We start from the raw sequence: 22,149 nt of genomic DNA, 5'->3' as shown, positions 1-22,149 counted from the left end.
GTATGATTCCAATTTAAAAAATGCTCAAAAAGGTAAAAAAAATTACCCTTCATCAGTTTTGAGAGTTAAAATACAGTGTGTCAAAAAATTAAAAAAGAAAATTTCGTACGGCTCCGTTGTCCCCTAACTTTCAATTAGAAGGTTATTGTCCTGTCTCTCCCGAGGCTTTAAAAAAATTCCAAGTTTCCAAGTGCAAGATATTTGAATTCAAAATGGAGAAAAGTTATGAAAAAACAAAAAAACTAATGGTGAAACGCTCTTTCCCTCATTTCCCGACTTTTCTCTGATTTTGAAATTCCAATGTCTCAGCGAATATTGTGCTTAGAAAATTGAAATTTTTTCTGTTACCCTCAGAAGAGACAAGGCAACAACTTTCTAATTGAAAGTTAGGCAACACAAAGGAACCGTACGAAAATTTATTTATTTTTTTCATTTCGTGACACACTGTATTTTCACACCCAAAACTGTTGCAGGGTAATTTTTTTAATGCCTTTTGAGCATTTTTCAAATTGGAATCTTAACTCTACGACCGACGGTTGATGAGGTAAAGGCCGCATTAGCAATTACGGGACACCCTGTATTTTGAAAAAGATATGATGAATAACTTAGAACTTGGATTATCCAAAATTTGATTATGTGGAAATCAAGAATACAATTTTTATAAGTGTCTATTGATGGACGAAAATCGGGATTAAAACATTCATGTGCGGACATTTTTCAAGCTTTTGTTTTTAAATATCGTGGCAATAATGGAGAATTTTTAAATCTCCTTAAATCTGTATTTAAAAACATATCGGGACTGAAGTGGAAAAAAATTACTTCCATAATGAGCTTCAGCCCATTAGAATCCGATATGTGGCATTCCTGCTTAGCTTCCCTCAGCAAATTGATGAACCACGTACATGGAATCCAAAACGTGTTGAACTCGGTAGATGGAACGGACTGCAACAACTCCAACTCGGTCTTCGTCATGAAACCTGCCCCAAATAAAAAAAAGTTTCTAAAATGTTTCGGTTTTGTAATGTTTTTTTTTTCTGTGCGTGATAAGGTATATACAGTCGAATCCCGTTTTAACGAATACCGTTATAGCGAAAATCTCGTTTTAACAAACACTTTTCTAATCCCCCAAATAAGTTTACATAGGAACAATGCTAGGTAACCTGGAATTCCTTTATAACGAAATTTCGTTTGAACGAAGTGATTCCTCCGGTCTCTTGGCGTTCGTTATAACGGGATTCGACTGTATGTATAATATGCCATATAAACCAATCATACTCTTATGAAGGATTTTCCTCAAGGTGGGGGAGGCGGTATTTTTTTTTACTGCAAAAAGTATTGTAATCTGCATACGCCAGTGAAACCAATTGTACATTTAGTGGTTTAGTTTAAAATATTAGAACACAATATCATAAAAGGAGGAACTTGGAAATATTGACTTAAATGTTAAAAATAATAGATAAATGAGTGAAAGAGATAAAATATACAAAAGGAGATGTAGAAAACTATGATGATAAAGTTATCTTGTATGTAAATGGACAGAGAGTGGAAGAAAAGGGGACATGTAAGTAAATGATAATGAGTTCACGATGATCATTTCTAAAAATCGCAGTCGGAAAGTAAATAATAAACATATTTCAATGTGGTTTGTTGAACAGATATTTTCTGGATATTATGCTGAGGTGAACTCGGAAAGAAAAGCCATCTTGTCTCCGCCGGGACACGAACCCAGGCCCTCTTGCATACCGGGAACGCAGAACGCATGCTACCATCTACACCATGGTTCCCCAAACTTTTTGTTCCATCGCACTCTTCTTCAGAAATATTTTTCTGAGGATCCTATGAAATACCCGTAGCTCTATCGCCGCCCTGAACAATTCCATCGCACGCCAGGGGGGGGGGGCGATATTACCCACTTTGTGGGAAACACTGATCTACACCATTGGAGACACGACCCTGCCTCCCTTATTTCACGGTGTGTGGCGTGAGGCACTGAAGTAGAGACAGTGTTATGCCATTTCCTGAAGTTGAGAGGCTACTACTCTCTCTACTTTAGCGCCTCACGCTACACTGCGTGAAATAAGAAGGGCAAGGTCGTGTCTGCAGTGGTGTAGATGGTAGCATGCTTCCCCGGTATGCAAGAGGGCCTGCGTTCGTGTCTTGGCGGGGACAAGATGACTTTTCTTTCCTAGTTCACCTCAGCATAATATCCAGAAAATATGTTTCCTTGAATACTTTACATAAATTTCGCTATTTTTTTGTGCAATGAAAAACATTTCGTCATTTTCATGTGATTTGAGCTTCCCGTATTCCCCTTAAAGGGAACGTTTGTGTTGAATATTTCGCGTAGAAAAGTACTACCGGCGGAGATTTAATGCTGAGATGTATATTAAATTTCTTATACCTGCTTCGACAAGATGTTCTCTCGTCGGGAAGCGCCTCTTGACTGCCATACTTATTGACCTCAGAACTAGGACGAGGGCAACGTTCAAGTACCTCATCAATGTTCTACGAAGAACGCGACTTGTCTCATCAGTTCCAGGAATGTACAAAGCGATGCTATTCATCAACCTGCAGAGGACAAAAATGATTAGCATATGACAAGATGATATAAATGTTACATTACCTAATTCCATTTCCTTTTGATAAAATTGAAGAAAACAATAACAACTTCAGTATCCCTAAATAACGATCATCGACTAAGTCTAGCGTGTATTCGTGTGATGATATAGAGGGCCACTCCGAGAGAAAATTGCACTAGCTGATGGTACCAATGCCGAATGGATGATGCAATGTTTTTGAAAATGAAGCCAGTTATTGTTCCAGACTTTAACAAGCGAGAATATTATTTTTTTTTTCAGTCAGTCACAAAATTTATTCAAATTCATTCAAAAACACAATACAATATAATATAATGTATAATGCGATATATCTAAACATATGCAAGTGTATCGATATATACGGGGTGATTAGAAAAAAACTATCCCGACATATGGGCCCCTAACTATCATACCATTCACAGAAACTGAATGAAATTTTGGCATAAGGTATTTTGAGGTATGCGCTCAAGAATGATATGGAAAACAACAGTGCCACTCTAACAGTTACGGTTACAGTGAGAAAATTTCGAAAATATCAAATGGCAACACCAAGTTTTTTGTATTGGAATGCGATCTCCATACTGAAAAACACTAAATAGCGTTGGAATGGCACCTGTAGCACGAAAATCCCCGGAGCTAGGCAAGGAAAAAGTAAAAAGGACTTTGCCGTGCACCAGAGCATTAATGTTCGTTTCATTCGTCACACCGTTTCTTCGATCCCAGCCTGATTAGTCCTCCACAAGGTCATGTGCAAAATTTGTGAAACACAATAAAATGCTTTATTTTATGCTGCTTCTCTGTCCTTATTGGTTGGTCCTCACTTTTAGCCTATCTGCCGCCGGTGATTTTCATGCTACAGTTGCCGTTCGAACGCTGTTTAGGGTTTTTCACAATGGAGATCACATTCCAATACAAAAAACTTGGTGTTGCCATTTGATATTTTCGAAATTTTCTCACTGTAACCGTAACTGTCAGAGGGACACTGTTGTTTTCCATATCATTCTTGAGCGCGTACATCAAAATACCTTATGCCAAAATTTCATTCAGTTTCTGTGAATGGTATGATAGTTAGGGGCCCATATGTCGGGATAGTTTTTTTATAATCACCCTGTATATATGAGCTGTCAAGGGGTAATTATGCCCGTACTGACAACCAATCAGCGAAATAATTGATCATAATCTTTTTCTGTAGCAAACCCCATTCTAAAATAAGCTTATACAATCTCGACTTTTTTAGAAATGTCCCGTTTTTTAAATTTAATATTTCTGCCAATTTGTAATTTTTTCAGCAGTTTAGCCCTTTTTATCAATTATAAACTTTCGGTCACAATTAGTGATGATGAGTATTTTTCTCGATGAAAAATTACTAGCCTAAGTGCCACTGTAGGCCTCTATTAATTTTCGTAATCATTATTACACTTAAAGAGCAATCACGTTGTTTTTCATTCACAAAAAGGAAAAAACCCATCCTTTTTCCATTTCTGTTCACCGGGTCCTTGAAAACGTGAGGCCCCGGTGTGACTGCACCTGTCGCACACACCCCTAAGGGCGGCTCCGATACTCAGCGGAATACAAAATCTTTCCTCCTGCTTGTCATTGAAAAGCAGAGGTAACCTAGCAACAATATCGTAAAGAGCGATATTGTCTACAATAAGCTGTACAGATTGTCCCAAACTGTTTGCACAGCGGATAACTCTGCAACCTTTCGACTTCAGTAACATACTTTCAATTATAAAAAGTGTTCAAATGACGTGTATTTACTCAAAATGTCTTAAATTTTTACGTAGACCCCGTGTGCTAAAACTTTCCAACTAGTGTAATGTAAATGCGGCTCTGAGAAGTTATTTACAAAAAAAATTGCATGGTTTTAAACGCAGTGTTAACGGAGGTACAGAATTTCACGTTGAAGTTTTAAGCATTTGCCACCAATGATTGAGTGGGAGTGAGTTCACACACTGTGAAACTCAAATTAAATTCAAAGTTGAAAAAATTCCGTTATTCAATTGCCATATAGTCTCTAAAACAGCAATTTTTGAGCCAATGAAAACTTGCCAGAACGTAACGATTTTATGTATTCAATATCTCAATAAATATTGCATTTAAAAATATGAATTTTTTTGCAAATGACTTTTTTCAGAGCGGGATTTCGATAATTGGAAGTTTTAGCTCACGGGAACTGTATAAAAAGCTAATTTATTTTTTTTTATGTAGACGACCCCTCAAACAAATTTTGAAATTTTAACTAAACAAACGTTATTTGAAAACTTTATTTGCAATTGAAAGTAATGAGCCTAAAGTTAACGGTTGCAGAAATATCTGCTGTGCAAACAATTCAGGACAGCTCTTACACGTAAATGACACAGTTAATTCGCGATAATTCGAATGTCTGTTTATGTCAAAGTTTTCACTCAGCCCCAGATTTTTTTCCGTGCTTTGTGTTAAAATTTTCCCTTAACTCAAAATTTTCTTTCGAAGTCAAAGTTTTCGGGATTGGGAAAAATTTAAAACGTAGAATTTAGCAGTAGAATTTCATATTTGTTAATAGAAAATTTAAAATTTAGCAGTAGAATTTCATATTTGTTAATAGAAAATTTAAAATTTAGCAGTAGAATTTCATATTTGTTAATAGAAAATTTAAAATTTAGCAGTAGAATATACCATTTATCAATAGAATTTACCATTTATCAATAGAATTTACCATTTAGCAATAGAATTTACCATTTACCAATAGAATTTATCATTTAGCAATAGAATTTACCATTTAGCAATAGAATTTACCATTTACCAATAGAATTTATCATTTAGCAATAGAATTTACCATTTAGCAATAGACAGTGCCGTCGGAGCCGGGGTGATATGGGTGCTCAAGCACCCACTATAATTTGTGGCATGGATCCGAGCACCCCCAGAATTGATTCAAAAATTAAAATTTCTGATATAAAACTAAAGACGAGCACCCACAGTTTCGAAACATTTCCCGACGCCCCTGGCAATAGAATTCAACATTTAGCAACAGAATTCTGTGGTGTATAGTCAGAACATAACTCCAAAACCACATTATTGAGATATAAGCATTTTCATTGTCATTTAAAAATCATAAATAAAGCAAACACACAAATACAAATGAGAATATCATACATCAGCATGTTGTTTAGTCATACACACGTATTTGTGCATTTATCGCACTTCTAATAGTTATAACTACCAAAGACTTACTACAAGATCAAAAAGTAATTTTTTGGAGATATCATGTTCTGACCAAACACCACAGAATTTAGCAGATTCATTTTTTGAATTCATTTGTCTACTTGCAAAAAGTGAATGACTTTCTCACGAAACCAAGGACAAAGTGAGAGGGACAGTCAAAAATCATTGGATTTTTTGACAGAAATAATCTTATACCTCGTATACACTTTATTTATAATTCGATTCATTTATACGCACATCACGTGTATGTGCGTTCGTTTTCATAATACAGTATGTACGTCTAGTTTATTTCTGAATGCTCTCATTCAATAATTAAAAATGATTAAATTAGAATAACTTATATTTTCGAATTTCTTGATCCCAGCAGTTTTGCTAATACACAATATCCGTAAAAATACTCCACTGCTATTTTGATAAATCTTTATTTTTCTCACTCTGAAATTAGAATTTCCGATAAGTCGAACTAACAATAACTCGAAGTTTTTTGTCAGCCGCTGCACATTCGACTTATCGAGATTTGACTGTATATAACAGTGTGCCTTACCCATAGGATAACCTCCGTAATTTTGAAATCTTTTGAATAGTAGCTTCTAACGACCCAGAATTCCGAGAGAAAAATTCTCTTTTAGAAGAAGTCAAGGCGAGGAAAAGGACGCAAAAATCCTACAAAGAAGCGACTTGCCTCGAAATAACGTGCACAGCCCGTCATTCTCCAACCACAACCCACTTATACACACAAGTAGTAAACACGACAACAGAACCTCTATCCGTGACATTGGCGATGTTGGTGAAAGTGTTCCGTGCCACCATCGAATTCGTGTTCATCATTCCTAAGTTAACAAAGTTCCAGTTTCGCGACGTGTAATTAGTCATCGGACAACAAAAGAAAGGCAACTCCCCAAAGAATGAATAAATAAGATTAGATCAATCTTGTGAAGAGGCAGCACCCACGCCCTTGTGTCTTCTCCTCTTCCCTCCCTCCTCCTTTTAGTGAAGATATTTTTAGTAAAATCTCAACTGCGGGAGTTTTTCATTATTATTATCATCATTTATTGTCTCAAAGCGGGTGCCTATTATTCTCCGAGAATTATTTTGGAAGCATCTTCTATTTTCAAACGGAGAGACGTGGTCTATATGGGAATTATTTTTTGCGACACGCAAGTTATATACAAACATTACATTAATTTTTAACAGTGAGACGTAGTGAAATCTCGAAACAGTGGAACCTCTCGATAGCGGACACCCAATGGACCAAAAAATTTGTCCGTTAATGGGGAGGTACGATATACAGTGGAACCCCGTTTATACGACTTGTGCATTTATACGACGTTTGGCTTTTTTCGCAATATTGGTTCCTATATATTTTAATTTCAAAATGTATATACGTTACTGTGTGTGAAAATGATACGCCGGTGATTTTGCGTAATCACTAGGGTTCGGATTTTTATGCTCCTAAAGATGAAACGTCGTTGCTGATCGGTAAATTCAGGGTTTTTTAACCTATCAGCAACGACGTTTCATCTTTAGGGCATAAACATCCGAGCCCTAGTAATCACCAATAGTCTCGATGAAGAAAATTTGATTAAATTTCACTACATTCATCACTTTCACCTGCGATTATTCTCAAATAAAAATGGAAAGTCTGATAAATATGGAAAAATTTATAAGCTTCCTTCTCTTCATTCTTCCTTCTGCAAGTAATTTTTCTCATACATAATACGTTCAATACACATATTTTGCAATAAAAATTAAACTAAAATAAGTGTGAAGAAGATAAAAACATTCGTAACAACATTATCAGTCTTGTAATGTTGACTTTCTTCCCATGTATCAACAAACAAAACCACCACATTATCATTCGAATTCACTATCCTGGACCATAATTTATTCAGCTAAATAAAGTAATTAATTGACAATTTGTGATATTTAACAACATGAGCTTGGGATTAAAAAAAATCTTAGTTGAATACGATAAATTCCCGGTTTATGACCGAAAATTAATAAATTAGAGTTTGCCGGACTTTACTGTCCGCTATCGAGAGTGCCCACTAACGGGGAGTGAAATACATTAAAGATCTATTTCACGGGACCGGAGATCAGAAAAGTGTCCGTTAACGAGGGATGTCCGTTAGGGGACCTTCCACTGTATAACGATACAGGAATATTAACGTGGTGGCGTGCCAACTTTATGTTGTTGTTGGCATCTATTTTGAACTGGTGTTGTTAGTACCACGGTAAAATGCAACAGTAAGTTTTACCTGCAGCAGAAAACTCTAATTACCGTATTTTAACGTGTATAAGGAACCCCCTCCCCCGATTTTGGGTTTAAATTTGGGAGAAATGTTGAAAATATATATCTATAATGCTATAATGTGTGGATACTAATATCCATGTATAAGAAACCCCCTCTTATTTTTGGGGCCCAATTTTCGGCAAAAAAAGGGTTCCTTATACACGTTAAAATGTGGTAATTGAATCAAATTCAGTTAGTTGTTTTACTCTGTAAAGTTTTTGCCGCACAACACTATTGTATGTGTTGTGCGGCAGAAACTAGCTCGACGGCAACCCTATTAAAACTTTAGGAGGGTAGATAATGCAAAATACCGATGTTAATAAACACCTTCGAAAGAACAAAAAAAATTCAAAATTATATTGAAGGTGATTTTAAGTGAAATACAAAAAATATCACTGTATAGCAGTTTCGAAACATTCTCAAGAAATATCGTTATAATTAGAGAGGTTTATCGTAGTAAATGATATCGTTATAACGATAGGAGTTTATCATTAGACCATAAGCAATTACAAACAAGATTCGAAAAAATATTGCTGTAGATTCGTAATATATTGCTGGGATTTATCGTTATATCAAGTATCGTTGTTGCGAGATTTCTCTGTATATTTTTCTGAATTTAGTGTGTATTTTACGACGATCATGTCCACTGAAGTGCCAAAAGTCATCTCTTAATATTCTACCTCTTAATATTGCTGCACTTTGCCGGGTAAAAGGAGGTGCCATACGATATTAAGAGGTTTCCCATGACTTTTGGCACTTCAGTGTATTATCTATCTACTTTCTTCTAGTTTCAAAGCTGTGCGAGCAATTTCCCCCATTCTTTTCTTTTGATTTTTTTTTTGACAATGGCTATCATAATTTCTATTGTTACTCACTCACTTGTCTGGCCAGGGAATAGCTATGTACTGGTTCCACCATCGGGTCGCTATGAAGGATACGTAAAATCCTAGCACAAAACTTAGCGGAATGAGATCCATGAATGTTGAGCAAAAGAAAACGATCCTCTCGAATATTCTATGGAACAAAAACAAAAATGAAGAAACGTTTAATTACATTCAAAATATTGAATTGTGTATTGTATTGATTGTTGTAGTGTGGTGCGTGTTGTGTTATGTGTGTTTTTCGGTTTTGTTCAATAAATGTAGTAGCCTACAGCGAAGAAAAGAAATGGGTGAAAAAAATAATTTAATTATTCTTCTTCATATTTTCACATTTCGTAAAGTTAACGCCGCATTATGTGCCGTTAAGTGGAGAAATAATCGAAATATATTTTTAAGCTTAAAAAATACTTGCTGAGTATTCAGAGCCAATTCTGAATATTTGAAATGCAATTCACAATTAGTTGATTAATTTTTTTTTAAAAAAAAGGTGACCTATGACTTATATTTTACGGGAAATTCCGTATTTCCATAATATTTCCATTTTGTATATTTTCATCAAATCCACCCCGGGGAGCGAGTGAACTCAACCCAACAAAACTGATGCTGGCTTCTACTCCGCAAGTTATCAAATCCAAAGGTGTTTAAGCGAGATGACTCGCTCCGATGCATATTTTATATATATATATATTTTTTTTCAAACCGAGCACAACTCAGGTCTATTGCCATAGGCAATTTACTACCTAGTGAGTTGTGCCAGAAGTGTAAGTGCGTGTACCTAACAGTCTGAGTGCGTATCTAGTGTTGTGTATGATTTTTCAGTGCTGCCATCTATATCTCAGAAGTGAAGTGAGTGATGTGTAGTGACTGAATATTTGTACTGTTTGTAGGACTGTTGCTCTCTGTGGCGAGACTTTTTAACGGGGAGATCGGCTCGCATTTGCGCCTCGAAGTTGGGAACCACAAAAAACTAACTTCAGCCGACCACCACTGTGGTGACGGTGGGGCTCGAACCCGGGTACCCGCGATGCGAGTCCGTCACTATGACCACTCGACCACCACAGCGGCGCATATTTCATATTACACAATAAGATTCTCATTTCGTTTGCTTTTTTTTTTATACTGTGTATATATAATATGACAAGTGTAAGATAACAGATGAGATGGCACGTGGCCCCCCCTCCAATTACTTTCAAAACATACCTTTATCCTAATATGTGTACATCCATCCCCGTCTTAACGAAACCCAGAAACTTTTCTCCAACTCCGAACCCCATCTCGTCTGTAATCACCACAAAATTTGTTAATCGCGACACTACCCAATTGTCCGGAGAAAATATTTTGTAAAAATTTTGAATGTTCTTTTTTGACACAAAATAAAGTGTTCCGGACTCTGCCACGAAGCTGGTCTGGAAGAGATCTCGGCAACGGGATAAGTCCAGTGTTGCTCTCTGTGGCGAGACTTTTTAACGGGGAGATCGGCTCGCATTTGCGCCTTGAAGTTGGGAACCACAGAAAACCAACTTCAGCCGACCACTACTGTGGGGTTCGAACCCGGATCCTCGCATCACGAGTCCGGCACTATAACCACTCGACCACCACAGCGGCGTACTTAATAGTACGGCGGCAAATTAATATTTGGTTTATAATTGTATTTAATTTTTTCTTTTGAAAAGCTCACGAATGTGTTTTTATGTTTTTCATGTTTATACTGGATGAGCCCGAACGAAAGGCATTTTCTCTCTCTCAATGTTTCATAGGAAAATATACTGTAAATACAGTACCATATACATTGCATGCATAATGAGAATTACTTGCATTAGTTAGTAGCGTATATCTTTCTTTTTTTGGAGTAAATTATGAATGTCTATAACAAGTTGCTAACCTTATTCCCTTGGAAGATATAGACTTTGATAATGTAGTTTTTACCAAATACCTCCGATGCGTATTTTTATCATCACGCTGTAGTGAGACTATTTTAGCTTAATTAACCGTACAGCAGTGAAGAGGACGAAAACTCTGTCCTTGATATAGTCTCAATACAAAATACTTGAATGCATATGGTCCGGAATTGTTGATTGTCAATTTGTCGGTAATACATTCATGGCTATGACATGAATGTCGCTCTTCACTTGTTAATAGAAGATATACAGAAGACTGGATGTTGTGAAGATATTTATTATTTTAGATGTTAATTTTTTAAGGAAGGACAAAACTCATCTCTGCCTCTACCGGGAGTCGAACCCGGGTCCCTCGATTGCCGGACGAGTGCTCTGACCACTAAGCTACAGAAGAGATAGAGATTTTCCTTCGCTAGAGCGTATATTCCTTAAAAAAAAAAAAAATAAAAAAAAAAAAATATATATATAATAATAATAATAATAATAAATAAATAAATAAATATTAACATCTAAAATAATAAATATCTTCACAACATCCAGTCTTCTGTATATCTTGTATTAACAAGTGAAGAGCGACATTCATGTCATATATATAGCCCTCTGGTGGCTCGTCGTCCATGAGCTATTAGCTGATCGATTTCACCGTCCATTGCACGGTTCCGTTCGGCATATATACGCTCTAGCGAAGGAAAATCCCTATCTCCTCTGTAGCTTAGTGGTCAGAGCACTCGTCCGGCAATCGAGGGACCCGGGTTCGACTCCCGGTAGAGGCAGAGATGAGTTTTTTCCTTCCTTAAAAAATTAACATCTAAAATAATAAATATCTTCATAACATCCAGTCTTCTGTATATCTTGCATTCATGTCTGTTGAAAAAACCCTATCCAGGCAAATTGTCATCCAGGCATTTGAGAAATTCTTTGTGTCATAGCCACCGAGCCCCGTCTTGGACAAAAGTGAAAGTCTGCACTATCTCCTTTTAGTTGTTTATTTGTGCTCTATCCATTTCTTTTGTGCCCATCCTAAAACAAAGGAACACAACAGCTGCGACGATTTTTGATAAGGACGCTGCTCTCCAAGATGTTTCGCAAAAACTTGATTGCATCAAAATGGTATCTGCTAGGCTACTAAGCACATAGAATACCTTTTTCTTCCAAAGGAAGTCGACGACAGCTATCACAAACGCATGTGTGTAATTTCCATGTACAGGGTGTTTCAAAAAAGAATCATCCGATTAAAAAAAAAATCATAACTATTCAGCTTCTAATCCGTTTTGATCGAATAATGTATAGGTAGAAAGAGGAAAATCTCGAGTTTCACGCAGTTGTTGATAGGTAGGGCTAACGTTCTCTCTTCGGCCGCCACTTCAGTGTTTGTCAAGATTGACTTTTCCCACAGTTAGAAACCGATTCGGATGACTTCTTTTTCCAGCAGGACGTGTCACCACTACACTGGAGCTTGCACGTTCGAGAATTTCTGAACAATCGCATTCCTAAACGATGGATCGGCCGTACGGGATCTGACGATTCAGATAAACATCACAAGCCTCCACGATCACCGGACCTCACAGTGTGTGATTTCTTCTTGGGGGGGGTCTATAAAAGACTACGTTTATGTGCCTCCCCTTCCAGCTACATTAGCCGAACTGAAGATACGCATAACAGCAGCCGTGGATGCAAACATGCTCGCAAAATTTTGGGGCGAATTTGACTCCCGTATAGACATATGCCGTGCATCCCAAGGGGGACATTTTGAGCAATTTTAATTTGGTTTGTGAAAAACTTTATGGTTAGCCATGTCATATATAATTAATCTTAAGTGTCTACGTTCAATATTTTTCGTAATATTCGTATTTCAAATCGGGTGATTCTTTTTGAAACACCCTGTATAATAATATTCATTTTCCCATGTAAAGTTGAAAGTGTGTTTTTTTAATGCTCAGCCTATATGATTAATTAAATGGTAATGAAATTATGCAATTCATCTACGGATGTTCCGATGTATAAAATTTATTCCACATTATGAAAACATTTTTTTGTGTGATGCATGGAAAATGATTTAAGCAGAAAGATGGATGTTTTGCAAGAAATCATACATCGCACACTTAATATACACAAGGCCGGAATCAGGCAGAACGGTTGTTTGCGCTGCAGAATGTTTTATAAGAATTAAAAAAATGGTCGTGCACTTACATGTGCAATTGCATTCTTTACGTACATCGACTTCTTCATCGACAGTTAAACTGTTAAAACGATTCTTGACGCGAAATTATTCGATTATTACCTTATTTTTTATTGTTTTTGAACGGATTTTGATGTGAAAGCGCATGTTTTAGGATTGACTAAAGATTTGACGAGGATCCACGTCTTTAAAAAGGGAATACGCTTCACCTAAATATGCAAATAAATCAGGCAATAAACTTTGTAGATTAATAATGAATGGAAAAAAAACCATCTGGACAAGTGTATTGACACTACCATTAAAAATCACCCAAACACTAAGGGGCCGTTCAAGTATTACGTCATCATCGATGGGGGGGGGGGGTTTGGATAATGCTTACGTCATCAACCGCCCTTTATGAAAATATAAGTTAGGATTCAGAGGGACAGAGCTGATGACGAAATTTTTCTGACAGGGGGGGGGGGTCAAAAATGGCTAAAAATTTGCGTACGCAATACTTGAACGGCCCCTAACATGTGTATCAATTTGGTAAGGTTAGATCAAACCCCCGATGACCAAAACAGATTAGAATCTTTCTTTTAGGTCATTTATTATGATGCCAAATACATTTGTGCACGTGATTTCACTTATTCAGTATCCATTCTTTGCGAGGTTCATTACCTCATTCATTTTACACATTTTGATAACGTGGGTGTTCTGTTCAACAGATACAGACGAGTGCCTTGTTCAGCTAAAAAATGCGTTTTTTGTGTTGATAACCCTAGGATGAAGAATTGCTATAGATGGTAAATGCATATAAATCGCCAATGGTCATGAAATGCAAAAGCGCAGATCCACATAAAAGTTTATGAAACCATAGGCCATTTTATATGTTCGAACACATTTTACTCAGGAAGCCCCTTGAACATCTTACAGGGTGATCAGCGAATAAGCCCTTATTTCAAAATTAAATATATCTACTACAAAGATCAATAGAATTATGCGGTAAACGGTACGTTTATTAGCAAAACTGTAAGAATGTTGTACAGAAATTTCGAAAATTTAGTGTTTTTTTTTTTAATGGCAGAGGCATTATCGGCCCCTTCTTCGTGCGAGAAACGATTACTACTGAACGTTACGTTACAATTTTGGAACAATTTGTCAGCACACATGGCGCATACCGCAACCCATGCAGTAACTTTAGGCGAATGCAGTGGTTTCTCTTCACACAAATGAGGATTTTCGGAACCCCAAAATCTCCAGTTTTGTTTTGTTTTTAAATTCTAAAAAATTTAAAAAAAACTAAATTTTCAAAATTTCTGTACAACATTCTTACAGTTTTGCTAATAAACGTACCGTTTACCGCATAACTCTATTGATCTTTGTTGTAGAGATATTTAATTTTGAAATAAGGGCTTATTCGCTGATCACCCTGTATCAACAACTTGCAAGTTCGTACTAGATTTTCTACATTTTTTTACAGGTTTTTTTTTTCCAAGTACAGTTCTTCTTAACGAGGGTACGTTGTTCTCATGAGTCTAAAAATTTTATTTCCTCAATTGAGCTGTTGTGTGTAAGTCGAAAATAGACTTTCGAGATAAGTAGTCCTTTTGGGAAGTTTCTGTAATTTTGAGTATTTGAATGAAGTGTTATTTTTTTCCTTCACAGTCAACTCAGTATATTGATTATACAGTATCTAAATATTTGAGCAATTGACGATTGAGGTTTGCAATTGAAGGTTAAGCTACCCACATATGATGCGAGTCAGGATTGCACGAAAAATGGCTTACACCACACTCTTGCACCTAATGGCTAAATTATATTTCATTCGAGTTATCCACTGGCACGTAATGAACGCCTCTTTTTTTCTCAGTTTCGTCGCTTAACCATTAAATTATGGTTTCCCGGTGGTTTCATATAAAATACACAATACATTTAAGGCAATGAAGCATTTCCATACTCCTATTATGGCCTAAATATTAGCTATTATACAGGTTGATCCTAAATTCATGGGGAAAACTTTAAGAGGTCATCTAAACAAGAATTTTTGATCATAGAATTTTGGACATAGCGTTTTTGGTCGAATCGCAATAGCAAAGGTGGTAGAGAGGGTGCCCAAACTCACCAAAAACAAATATCATATATTTCTGACGGATTTGCTGCGCTATGTGCTATCAACTAGTCGAGGGTGCATATGCAACTTCGGAAAAAAACGTCCTCTACCCACTTCGCTATTGCGATTCAACAGCACATTCTTTGACCAAAAATGTTTATTTAGCAGTCTTATATCGCCTCTCATGAATTTAGGATCAACCTGTATTATCATTACATTTACAATTTACTTGAAATCTGTAACACACCATATTTATAAGTGTGTTCGGAATGTTATAAGTATGCATTTTCTTGGTTAGTTTTACATAAAAAAATATGGAAAAGGGGCATTACATTATGTATATTTCTCTAGTAAAATGCATCTCACCGTTTCTGAAATTCTGTAAACGCGTATCTGTACATCATCGTGAGCAAGAAGTACGCTCCCGTAAATACGAGCAGTTCCCGGTACACCAGCTTCCAGACGCTTCCCCGCCATCTGAAAAGTAGCCTGATGAAACCACCCGATGTGGACGACGCCACGTCATACTGGTAACTCACGGTCATTCCGAGTCGTTAATGCGAACACATCAATAATAACGTTCATGGCATGGCCACAGAAAGTCGACTTGGAGATAACAAATATGAATCCCAGCACAATTTCGGTGATAACAGCAGCAGCAACAACAACAACAGTAACAGGATGCCATCCAAGAAGGTCGGTCGGTGGTGTGTTTGGCTTGTTCAACTGTCTCCCGAGTGGCAGCGGCAGTGCTTCAAGATGAGAGAGCTCCTCAATAAATTTTTTCGACGGCTCTTACACCAGAAAAAATAATCAACATTCTAAAAACTTTTTGGATGATGTCGTCGTCGTTCACTTGCGTGTGTCAAAAACGCGGTTTGGCGCACTTTTGCATCGCAGTGCACGTAAGTACCACCACCAACCAAACTGTACACGAATTGTTTTTTTTTTGTCCTCCAGCAAGAAAAGAAGAGAATAAGGAAGATTGACGGAAGTGCGGTGTTTTGCTCCCCATCATCCCTATATATAAACATTCATTGGCATTTTGCCTTTCACCAGCGTATCGGACTATTGTGTCTGATTTTCAACATAAAGGATTAGAGTTCACGCTTTGATCTTTATGCAACGAGACGAGATCACATTTTCTATTCAATATGTGACGAGACCTTGAACAAACAAAAATTAATTTTTTAAGCATTTTTTTTTGTCACTCGTGATCCACATTTGAAAAACCTCCAGAGAGAGAGAGAGAGAGAGAGAGAGGAAGAGAGGGAAGGTTGGGGGAGGGAAAAGCCCGAGTGCTCGGGAGGACCAGATTTAGATTAAATTTTTTAACTACTTTACGATCTAAGGACGTAATATTACGTCCAAACGCCAGTGGAATGAATTCAAACAAGAGAGACAGAGTTTGGTTGTGTTTTCTTTCCTCTCTCCTGATCATCCGAAAGCTCTTTTTGTTGCAACCTTACAATTTTTTTCCCCCCTTTTGGTTTTTCGTACACCCTGAAAGTGATTTTTTCCCTCACGTATGATGTATTTTTCTTATAAGAGTGAAAGAGAATAGGTAGGATAAGGGTGAAAAGAAATCTAGCTTTGTACCTAAATTTTCTCTTATCACCTTATCTTTTATACTGTCTTACTCTTTTATTTTTTTTGTGGTTTTCTTCTTCCCCCTTTTCTAACTTGCGGTTAGGTTAGGTAAAGGTTACTATAATTATTGCCGATTCGTCAAATAAAGAGCATCCCAATTTCTTGCCAATTCGTTTGTAAGTGAAAGGGGTTAATACTCTGTGTATTTATTCGAAAATCAATCTTGGGTTGGCACTATAAATATTGACTCAAGAGGATCCTGCTTTTAGTCTGTACTGAAATTTTTTTTTGTAGGCAGGGGGGGGGGGATCCTCTGGATTTTTGTGAATCGTTTACCTGACGTGAACGAGTTCACTCGAACTAATATATGTAAGGAAATGCATTTCATCTTGTTTGTTAGTTGAGCTGAGGCCCATGGCCCCCACATAGGGGGAGCTGACAGGGATCTAGCCCTGGGGCCCGGGACGGTTATCATCATTTTTTTTTACTTTTTCACGCTATAAATTAACTACAGAAGGGGCCCGTTAAAAGTCTAACCGAGGGGCCCGCAAAAGATCCCAGCCTAGGGGCCCCGCTGCAGGATGTGGGGGCCATGCTGAGGCCACACTCGTGTTCAGCCTGGCCTAATTCTTTCCAAGGTTGGTCATGGGCGAGTAGTGTCTCCACTCCACGATTGGCAAGGTTCGTCAAATGTTTGTCGCTGAAATGTACTGGAGGGCTGGTCAAAGAGAACGACCAGGACCTCCCAACCATTTTAAAGGAGCCGCTTTCCGTTCCCGAACTTCCGAACCGCCTGCCCACACATTGGTCTAAGAACGCTAACAGTCGCAACAAGTGTGGGCGTATAAAATTTTTCTGGAAGAAAATATTCGCCAAGGAACATTAAGTCAGGCTGAATTGGGCCAGTGTGAAGTCAGCATACACCTCCGGTGCTTCATTGCAGCAGGGGGGAGGTGAACAGTGGAAGAAAATATTTGCGAATGACTATTGGATCATAGAGTGAGTTTTGGGAACAAAAAAGTATTTTTTTTCTTCTTCATTCGGTTTAGTAAAGGAAACAGATTAAAGATAAATACCGGTTTGACTGTGGTAAAACCGGTTTTTAATTTAAGCAGTTCTTTGTATTATTCATAAAAGAGGTAAAGCCGGGTTTTCCTAGGAGTAGAATTTCGGCGTCGTGTGCAGCGTGAAAACGCTTATTGGTTAAAAACCTGAAATTCAGGTTTTTTGACCAATCACAGTTTTCACGGTGGACGCGCAGAAGAAAGTCTGCTCCTAGGAAAACCCGGCTTAAAGGAACAGCGCAAAAGGAAACGTAAAATAAGCTTGTCTGTTAGTTTATGCGAATATTTCCTTCATTTTCTCCGATTTTTGGATTAAAATACCTCAGCCAATTTATTGACTTAAAGACATGGAATATTTTTGTTGGTCTCAGGAGAGAGACAGGGCAACAACTCTCTAACCGGGTTTTTTAGGACAGGGTGACCAAATAACTTTTTTTTAAAATTAATAATTTTTTTATTTATTTTACTCTAACTAGACAACCTTTTGCGAGATGAATGACTTCTCTGAGGCACACACACGTTATTTGGATAACTTTTCCAATCGAAAGTATGCTCCTAGGATCAAAAGTTCGCGAGTTATTTCAGAATAAAGGGACTTTCTTACGCACACTGTCAGGCTGTTGAATTATGATGAAACACTAGGTTTACTTTGGGATTACTTATAATGGGTAGGGCTCAATACATTTCCGATGCTAATTGAACCGAATCAAACTTGATATAAATATGAAGATCAGGTTGTTTGAATTCTTCGGAAGACCAAATTGAATGCTAGTTGAAAGCTTTGAATAGTCTCAATACCAATGCCTTCTTGAAAAGTATGTATATGCTATATATAACCTCACCTAATCTCGTAAGAGAAATTATAATTATAGAAAATGCTGTCATAGAGTGCTTAGCGTTAATAACCTTCGTTTCGTCAGTTCTGGTTTCTTGATAAGTGGTGTGGAAGCCTAGGGGCCGTTCAAGTATTACGTCATCATCGATGGGGGGTGGGGGGAGGGGGTTTCCAATTTGCTGACTTTTGATGACAAGGGGGAGGGGGGGATTTGGATAATGATTACGTCATCAACCACCCTTTATGAAAATATGAGTTAGGATTCAGAGGGGCAGAGCTGATGACGAAATTTTGCTGACAAGGGGGGGGGGGGTCAAAAATGGCTAAAAATTTGCTTACGTAATACTTGAACGGCCCCCCTAGTTGTCCGGAATAGCCTTTAAACAGATGATTCCTGTCTATTTATAGACATCCCGCACGCTCAAAATGAACCATGGTACAACAGTGTATATTTGTTTCATTTTTTACAATTTTCAATTAAAATTGATTTTTGAATTTTGGAAACCCTGATTTCACAAAGTTCCCAGGTCCCAGTATGCATGAAAAATTCGGAGTGGGACGAACGAGCGAGCGAGAGCTAAAAAATATCAAGTGCAGACGTCTCCCACCTGTTGCTGGTAAGTAGAACGCCCAAGAATAATTGATGCTTGAGCCCGATTTCACCCTCGCAAGGCCCCAGTTGACTTCCTGATTAAGAACGTAGGTTCCATTCCAGGACTAGCATTATGCTAGTCCTTATTTGAATCCTTAGCATTATTTGAGTTGAGTAAACGTACGTCAGAATCGTCATATGGTTGCCTTCGCTATTTTCCAGTACGGCTTTTATTTGAAGAAGTGCGCGGATAATGCTTGCGATTTGAAAAAGGTTGAAGAGTTGCTATAGCACATGTGGGTCAGGACGCCATACACCTAGGCCAAGTCACGTATTCTTCTACGCAATCACACATCACTGAAAAATATATCATTAATAGTTGTTCAGAGACGGATTTATGGTTTTGCCGCCTGTCGGTTGCACAAATTTTGCCTCCTCCTCCTCCTCCTCCTCTGGTTCTTGTATAATTTTCTTGATCGATCATTCCCCAAATTTGTCGACAATAAGAACTTGCCGCCATTGTTGAATCCGTTATACGCTAAGAGCAAGGAAGTTTCTGGAAAAGAAGATTACTTATAGTAACGATTGTTCCAAACGGGAACAAGTGGCTTTACGTGGACATCCACAGAACGATTAATTTATGAAACTGGGATGTTCTGCAGTGTCTAGGAAAGCTGGACATAAATATACAGGCTCTGATTGGAGGCTGAAGAGAGAGTCGAAGTGATTTGTATACACACACAAGCAACAATTCCCCCCAGTGCAGATATAAATAAACACCGATCTCGGGAGACGAGTCAGTGGTGCTAAAGACTTTAGTCAAAGACTCACCTGCATCAATTATTCATTGTCTCCATTGTCTTGTGTTGATGGAAACTAATGAACATGGAGTTTCATGAACATGGAATTCAAGTATTGCTTGTACAGATATTATTCGATTCTTTGTTGCATTTGAACCTTCGACGAGTGTCATTACTGAAATTTACGAGAAATAATTTTTAAAAACGGTCAGGATTTCAGAATTGTGAGGATTTTTAACGTAAGGGAGTTGGTGCACGATCTTGGCTTCCCATGCTTTCCTATGGGAAAAAACTCCTTTCTTTAAGAAACATTTAAAAATCTTCTATTCACAGTAGGCACTGGTTTTTTCCCTGAAAGACTAGGGATATTTCTTATACAATGTAATACGAACATTTAGGAATTTAATTGTTGGTTATTTTTTTTATCGAATTTTTACTTCAAGAACATTAAACTTTTTTTTTTAATACCAAAATTTACCATGTTTTGTGCCACAAAATTGTTTTAAATAATTTTAATGAAAAATCCTCGAGTTAAATCATGTAACACCATAGTGTTGAGACACACACAGTTTCAAGACACTTGAATGAGATGTTCAAAAAAAAATGTTCCTTAACTAACAAAAAAACTTAGTTTTGAGAAAAGGGAAACATATTAGCATATGTATAATACCTGCAAGCAGTTTATATTAAAATATTTCTAGTACAGGGTAGAAAAAAAACTTGAATACAGTTGAACGCAGGAAATTTCATGGTATTTGAAAACTGAAAAATTGGAAAATGTGTTTTTGGAAAATTTGCATGTACCAACCCCCGTAAGTGAAGCAATTATGATATATGAATTATTTCAGCATGGTTCTCATTTCTCGGCACATCTTTGCGCCATGGTTCTGCGAGTGTGAATGTTATCCTTCATTAGAATTCCGTTCCAGTTTCTAAAAGACATAATAAACAAGATTTTTTTAACGTCATCCACACTCTCGTAATGTTGTACACCCATTTGTTCCTTCAACCCTTTAAGAGGTTTTTGAAATTTTCCTGATCCGCATTATATGTAACTGGCACATTTAAAATTCCAAAACCTTCCAGTATGTTAAGTATTTTTTCTGATTGCGAGCAGGTAACTGCTTCCCCCCCTCCATCCCCCAGCAAGAAAATTTACTCCGCCCATCGCTTTTATTTCCCTCACTATGATACAAAAACATGCGCGGTTTTCTAGAAAGAGAAATACTTTTTTTGGGAAGAAAATCTTTTTGTATTATTCATAATAAGCGTATATTTGTTTTTCTATTTTGCAAGTTCTTCCTTATTAAACCTTGAACAAGAGCTGACTCCTCATACTGGTAGTTACAAATACAGATACAAGATACAAATACAACGCCACAACAGGCAAATTGCCCAACGAGGTGGCTGACTTAAGAACATCATGGATCCCCGAGCCATTTTTTGGAGGCCCTACCTACTACTGCTACACCCCAAATGCACCCCCCCCCCCACGGAACCCCCCAACGAACCCGTACATGTGGGAATGGTTGGAAGGGTTGGAAGGGGAACGATTGGTTGGAAGGGGAATGAAAAACATGTTTTATTGTAAAAACAGTTTCATTGCGTTTTTAGAAGACGATATATCTCGGGGTGACAGAAGTAAAGCGGATCAAGTTTGACAAAATATGCCGGCGTGACAAAAATAAAGCAGACCAAGTTTGACGAGATACCTCGGGATTGCCGCTGAAAGGGTAAAAAAACCGAAAAGATGGTAATATGATGATTTTGTTTCAGTTTCGTCATGATGTTACCAACTTTTCTCAATATACTCATCAACAAATTATTTCTTCGTTTCAATATGTCTGAAGATGGCCTTGACTGATTGTTTTTCCTCGGAACGCTACGTCTTCAGTCGAAAATCATAGCGCTCATAGTGGGCACAAACTTTCCAAAAACCGATCTTTCAGTCACTTCCTACAATTCACGCATGATACAATAGGCAAAATAATCGACCGAGTAGTTTGCTTCCAAATTCGGAAGAGAGATGACAGCACTTTTACAACACATAACAGTCACTACTGAAGGGGAAAAAAAATTATGCTTGGTACAGGGCATATACACTGCACATTTAGACATGCA

At 37.4% G+C, this 22,149-nt stretch overlaps 1 protein-coding gene across 3 annotated transcripts in view; it reads right to left on the bottom strand.

Annotated features, from left to right (window-relative positions):
* The window catches only part of LOC149075531 (bestrophin-4-like), a 30,929-nt gene extending 14,851 nt beyond the window's left edge, over positions 1–16,078 (bottom strand). The window contains exons 1-4 of one of the 3 annotated variants that reach the window (XM_089242911.1): positions 15,514–16,078; positions 8,977–9,111; positions 2,402–2,568; positions 820–977 (exon numbers count right to left, since the gene is read on the bottom strand). In XM_089242911.1, the coding sequence (XP_089099037.1) occupies positions 820–977; positions 2,402–2,568; positions 8,977–9,111; positions 15,514–15,692 (639 nt within the window). In that variant the 5' untranslated portion in view covers positions 15,693–16,078. Of the gene's footprint in view, positions 1–819; positions 978–2,401; positions 2,569–8,972; positions 9,112–15,513 lie in introns of those variants that run through there. The other 2 variants (XM_089242909.1, XM_089242912.1) reach the window with 2 other exon arrangements.
* Positions 16,079–22,149: the final 6,071 nt, after the last annotated feature.

The sequence above is a fragment of the Pholcus phalangioides genome, unplaced genomic scaffold, assembly GCF_987345545.1.
Source record: "Pholcus phalangioides strain wild (caught in Gottingen) unplaced genomic scaffold, Ppha-v1.0 ptg000015l_1, whole genome shotgun sequence".
Classification (NCBI taxonomy): domain Eukaryota; kingdom Metazoa; phylum Arthropoda; class Arachnida; order Araneae; family Pholcidae; genus Pholcus; species Pholcus phalangioides.
The sequence above is the reverse complement of the archived record's forward strand: the minus strand, read 5'-3'. Positions and strand labels throughout refer to the sequence as shown.